Source organism: Cucurbita maxima, unplaced genomic scaffold, assembly GCF_002738345.1.
Source record: "Cucurbita maxima cultivar Rimu unplaced genomic scaffold, Cmax_1.0 Cma_Scf00008, whole genome shotgun sequence".
Lineage (NCBI taxonomy): Eukaryota > Viridiplantae > Streptophyta > Magnoliopsida > Cucurbitales > Cucurbitaceae > Cucurbita > Cucurbita maxima.
Genome location: NW_019272024.1, coordinates 3,669,700 through 3,675,902, shown reverse-complemented (window position 1 = coordinate 3,675,902; position 6,203 = coordinate 3,669,700). Strand labels below are relative to the sequence as shown.

The 6,203-nt window shown below is 28.4% G+C and overlaps 1 protein-coding gene across 2 annotated transcripts in view; it reads left to right on the top strand.

Annotated features, from left to right (window-relative positions):
* Positions 1–2,928: 2,928 nt before the first annotated feature.
* Positions 2,929–6,203, top strand: part of LOC111482640 (probable LRR receptor-like serine/threonine-protein kinase At5g10290) — a 6,476-nt gene continuing 3,201 nt past the window's right edge. The window contains exons 1-7 of one of the 2 annotated variants that reach the window (XM_023128529.1): positions 2,929–3,158; positions 3,703–3,851; positions 4,545–4,674; positions 4,802–4,873; positions 5,525–5,668; positions 5,772–5,843; positions 5,944–6,009. In XM_023128529.1, the coding sequence (XP_022984297.1) occupies positions 3,761–3,851; positions 4,545–4,674; positions 4,802–4,873; positions 5,525–5,668; positions 5,772–5,843; positions 5,944–6,009 (575 nt within the window). In that variant the 5' untranslated portion in view covers positions 2,929–3,158; positions 3,703–3,760. Of the gene's footprint in view, positions 3,212–3,702; positions 3,852–4,544; positions 4,675–4,801; positions 4,874–5,524; positions 5,669–5,771; positions 5,844–5,943; positions 6,010–6,203 lie in introns of both variants that reach the window. The other variant, XM_023128528.1, reaches the window with a different exon arrangement.

The following is a 6,203-nucleotide window of genomic DNA, read 5'->3' as shown; positions in this document are numbered from 1 at the left end:
AAAAAAAAAAAAAAAAAAAAAAAAAAAAAAAAAAAAAAAAAAAAAAAAAAAAAAAAAAAAAAAAAAAAAAAAAGTGCACTTTTTACTTCAACTTTTTAATCAATAAAACTATGTTTTAACTTATTATTAAACAACTATTGATTTATTAATTTTTTTAAAAAAATAGAAGTAAAATTTTGGTGGTGCATTAAATAATAACATAAAATTAGGTTTAATTGTCTAACTCAAAATATCTCGACGTAAAATGTGGAGATATTATTAGAATTTGGTAGAAATAAAATAGGCTTGTATTTAGTTTATAATTTTAATAGATTAATTAGTAAAAATAATAAAATAATTCAAATTATTAATAAAAATAAATAATTATTTTTCTTAAATGATTAATTATAAATATTTTAAAAAGCGAACAATTAATTTATAATCAAAATTATTTAATATGTATATTTTAAAAATTATTAATTAAATAATATAAAATATAATTAATTAACAATATAAAGAGATGCTGAAAGTTCAATCCAACTATTATATGGTAATGATGAGTTGGAATTAGAAATACTCAAAATAGATTAATATTGAATGAGCTAATCAAAATTAATAATAATAAATAACTAATTTGTGACCGATAATCAAATAAGTAATTAATTAAAATTTTAAACTAGCTCAATTTAACTTATTTTAATTAATTATATTTAAGATATTTCGTTATTTTTATAAAACTGACTGAAGTATATATTTTAATAAAATATTATTGATTTATTCTTGTTTAATAATTAATTGAATTAATTTTGGTAAGAATAATATGAATAAAATATAATTTTTTAATGTTGGGCTTAGACCGTGAGTTGGTCCAATGGGCTGATAATTTAATGGGCCCAAATATGACGTCCACAAGCCAGCTTCTGAGTTGGCCCAATTCCTTTGATGAAATTAAGGGTCAGATTTTAAATATTTTTTTTCGGCTTCATTATTAATTTATTTTTTCACATTTCTCTTATTTTTAGCTGTCATTCGGTAATTATTTTATTTATTTATTCATTCACATTTATCTATTTAAAATTATAAATTTATTTTTTTAGTTGGACCAAGTAAAGTTTCAAGGCCATCGGAATATGCTAACGACTTAAAATCAAGATGTGTGGTGATAAATGACCAAAATACCCTTATAAGAATTTTAATATGTTTCGTGACTTTATACCAGACTCATTTATGACATTAAAGATAAGTAATTAGAACATGTTGAGGTATGAACTCCAAGGAAAATGATGAAACTAACATCTACTTTAATTTTATATATTCAACCGTGTTACTTCAATTTTCCTTTCCGGCGAAGCCTAATGTAGTGGTCGAGGTGGAGTCCCGCCACAATTTTCTTTAAGATCCTGTATTTCATATATCTTTTAGTTTGAACTTGCAGTAATGTATTTTTACGGTATCCGTCTCTATTTTATAAAATCAAATATTTTCATTTTTACATATTTATTATTATTATTACATGTCAATAATTAACGGTCTATGGCTCGAGTCCCTCGAAAAAGCGAGTCGTTACACTTTCTTATCTTTCAAATCAAATTAAGGGTGAGTTTGTTTATCACTTCAAGTATTTTTTGAAAATAAATTATAATGCTCGAGTAAAAAAAAAGTACATGAATGAACTGAGATTACATTCGACCGTAATACAAAAGTGGTTTTAAAGTAAAGATTAGGGAAGAGATGTTACATATGAAAGTACCACCAAATAGGTATAATTAGTATTAAAAAACAAGGATCATCATTTGTTCATGCGATGCTTTAAATAATTAAAAGATTTTGAACAACTTGAATGCAATTAAGTGTAAGTAAAGGGGTTTTGTAGCAAATGATAGGCGTGGAGAGATGGGTAATAAAACATGTCCACTTATTTCAAAAATAAATTATCTTGTTATTATATTTAATGACGTTTATTATGTCACACTAGTCGAAAGTTTTACACTGATAAATTATAAAATTACCTCAAATTTAGATTCAGTTAGTACCGTAGGTTAAAATATATGTCGATATATCTGGAAATTTGAGATTGAACAACGATATTAAGACTTACTCGATATCTTTAATATATTTTATAAATATAATATATTAAATTCAATATAAATATAAATATAACTTAATTATTAATTTATATAATTTTTATATAAAGTTTTTGAATTCTCCGTATTAATATTGATATTTAACTTTATTAAGGAGCATATAGACTCGAGAGCAATTTTATTTAAAGATAATAGTGTTTAAGAGTTGAGTGGTAAAATTTTTTAATCGAAACAATTCTTTTTAAATGATTTATTCAAAATTTTGTTTTTAATAAAAAAACATATATTTATTTATTTTAAAATATTTAACTAAGATTTACCCCTCATTTTAATATATATTTTAAAGCTTTTAATAATGTCAATTTATAAAAAATTTTATTTATTTAAATCAAACTTAATTCAAATAAATTTATTATATATAAATAAATAAATAAATAAATGAAATATATATATATAAATCTTAGATAATTTTTTGAAGTAAAATATTTTAAATTTCGTTGACTAAAAGTTTGTTGGAGTTAATATTTTGTTAAAAAAAATGAAAAAGAAATTAAATTATAATTAGTTGTATAACAATACCGATAATTACAGAAAACATGTCAGACTATACAGACCTAGGCGCGTAGGAATTAGGAGGATTGCACATTCTAATAAAAAAATAAAAAGAATAAAAAATAAAAAATCGGTCAACCATCTACAGGCCCAGTCTTTCGGTGTGGGGACCACATAACTGCCAGGTCAGCATTTCGCCCCCCATGAAATGAACTGTAATGATTAAATAACTAAAAAATGCAATAAAAATTAAGAAAAAAAGAAAAAAAAAGAAAAACCCATATTTTCAAACTTTTATCCAAAAAAAGAATAAACAAACTCCATTAAATAAAAAGCTAAAGGACAGGAGCTTTAACAATGGCAGAAGATTTGCTGAATGTTCAGCAGCTTCACTTCACGTAGCAATATCACTCACCCGAATTGGTTTCCAGCTAATATTCTGCTTCTCTGACCTTCATCTTCCTTCCTTCCTTCCTTCCTTCCTTCTCTCTTCTTTTCAGGCTTTCCAGTTCTTCCGCTGTTGATTTATCGGTCACGAATCTTGTAAGTTCATTCGTCTCTTTCCGCTCCCGATATCTACTTCTCCATCTCAACAGGTACTTGTTTCGGATCTTCTCTTATTGATTATATCTTCGTGTTTTCTTCCTGTTTTCCTCCTGGAGTTTGTTGATTTGTGGCTTGATTTATGAATTTTAGCGGTTTCTCTCATGTTTTTCCCTCGCATTTCTCAATAATTGATAAGCTGCGTTGCGAGTGATTTCTCTTGTGGCAGAGCCAAGTACAGAGTGGTTGAGACTTGAGCGTTAATTGTTGGAGGATTAGTTTGATGAGAAATTTCAAAATCGATGTACTTAATTTGATTTCGAAGTCAAAAGATGCGTTTGGTTTCATCTTAGTCGTCTGGATTTGGTTTCAGAGTTTCGAAGGGACTTAAAAGAATGTTTAGAAGTCGCAATATTAAATTAGTGAGCGTAGAAGATTCAGTTTATCAAAAATTTTATATATTTTTGACTTAAATTCATTAAAGAGTTGTTATATTGATCAAACTTATTAATTGTTGACTGCCAATGAATGGTTGTCTTTGCAGATATGGCATAGCAATGACTGTATTCAACCTTTTTGCATGGATTTCATAACGTTGACCAATGAAAATGATGATAGTTAGGATGGGAGTACTCTATCTTACAATTCTAATACTGGCTTGCTTTCATTATCTTGCGCTGTCTGATTTTCAAGGTATGGATTGCCTCTCGAGATAGCGTTTGAAAATTGAGATGTCTCTTGTTATACTGCTGGCCAGAGGTTTATACCTTAAAATATGGTCTGTGATATGGAGCTAAAAGTTATTCATCTCACTAATCTTCACGATGTTTGTAGATTGTTTTGAGGTTCTAGAGTGGAAAGATTGAAAGTTTGAGTTCTTCCTCTTGATTGGCAAGGACAAATAGAGCATATGCAAGTTAAATTTTAGTGGTTTCCTTGTGGGATCGAATCAATGTGAATGCCCTTTTTTTTTTCTTTTCTTATAAGGGAAAATATGTGATTCTTTTTTTTTTTGGAAACAAAGGTTCAAATTGCAATCTTTATCAAGAACAATCGAAAAGAGATTAAAACATTTGTACTCTTTATTAAGAACAATAAAAAAGAGATTACAAAACATTTTGTATAAACTAGCACGGTGCTTTGTATTTATTGGGATAAAAAACCTAGGAAGGGCGGAAAAATATTTATAGCAGGAACTAGACACTCTTTTTCCTAAAATATCTAGGTATTTTATACCTAAAATACCTAAATTATTTTCCTAAGATGAATATACAATGGAAAAATGTTAGTAATTTTATTTTCAAATTTGATTATATTTAATTGTGCAAATTTATTAATTATTGCTATTGAACTGATATGCTCTACTCGTGTTCTGCTCTCCCACAGGCGATGCACTCTTTGCACTGAGGAATGCATTGAATGCAACTGCAAATCAGCTCGCAGATTGGAACCCAAATCAAGTCAATCCATGTACTTGGTCGAATGTTATATGTAGTGGAAACAATGTGATCTCTGTGTAAGATATAACTAAATGTGCTCTTTTCCATACTTTTCTCTTCCATGTTACTGTATTATACTTTTTACTTCCCAATATAAAAGTTTCCTAGTCTGGTATTTGCTTACTTTGCGTCTAACTTTCTCAGATCCTTGTCTTCAATGGGATTTACTGGAACCTTGTCTCCGAGAATTGGAGTTCTAAAATCACTTTCAACCCTGTGAGTAGTGTGTTTTTGTGTGTACAAGAACTTGCAGTCCTGAATACTTCATGTTGCGGGTGAATGTTTGATTATACTTTTCTGGATTTCATATTTTTTGTGTACTTTTCTGTTATATATTCTTTTTTCCGTCAAAGTAAGTTTTAATTCTTCAACCCAGGTGCTTAGGCTTCCTTAATGCCATCTATTTTGAGAGAAACTTCGTTTTGTATTGCAAGTATTTGTTGTATTAAAGTTTCATAATTGGAACTTGCTTTTTGTCATTGATTTATCAAAAAATCTTTCATGTAAAGGATCATAAGTCTTCAACTTACTGAACTATACCATTATCAGTAACACTAAAAGCTCGCTTAATAACTATTGAACTATATTCTTATTATTGAAGTTCTTGAAATTTACCAAGCCTGAGATTTTATTCTCTAGGAAGGTTTAATTGCTTGCATCACTTAGTCTGAAAGTTTCTTTTATGTTTGTAGTTTAAGGAAAGGGTTGAAAATTAGATTTGTTATGGCTGATGGGCATAACTTTTGAAAAGCGTATTACGCATTTTTGGCCAATAAATTTGGTTCTCTAGCCTGGTTTTTGAAGTACACCTGCTTATTAGCAGTGAACACTAAAGCATGTTTGTTAATTTATATTCATCTGCTACAGGATTTTGCAGGGAAATTACATAACTGGAGAGATACCAAAGGATTTTGGAAACCTGACAAATTTGGTTAGTATGGATTTGGGAAATAACAGCCTAACTGGCCAAATACCGTCGTCCCTGGGTAATCTTAAGAAACTACAGTTCCTGTAAGTACTTAGTAATGATCTCAAATCGTGAAGATATTTTATGAGCGTCTGCAATGCATAGGGTTTATTCTTGAGATATGAGTCATTATTTTCATTCAAGCAGAACTCTTAGTCATAATCGTCTAACGGGGACTATTCCAGAGTCACTTTCAAACATTGATAGCTTGATCAATCTGTAAGTTTTTCTTTGTACATCAGAGAGTGAAATTATAACTGGAAAACTTCAGTTTCTGTTAACTAGGTGTTCTTCATTCTTGTTTATGATTCTCCTGCAGTCTGCTGGATTCGAATGAACTCAGTGGCTCAATTCCGCAGCAGTTATTTCAAGTTCCAAAATTCAAGTACGTAAAACTTTTGAATGTTATTGATGTCTAAACACAATGCACACTAACACACTAGTTAGTCCAAGCTTTGTGTTGGTTCCTTTTGTTGAGTTATCTTTTTGTGTCTCCTTTTGTATTATGTCATTTCTTCTCCATGAAATCAATTTTTTTTTTTTTTTTTTTTTTTTTTTTTTTTTTTTTTTTTTTTATTT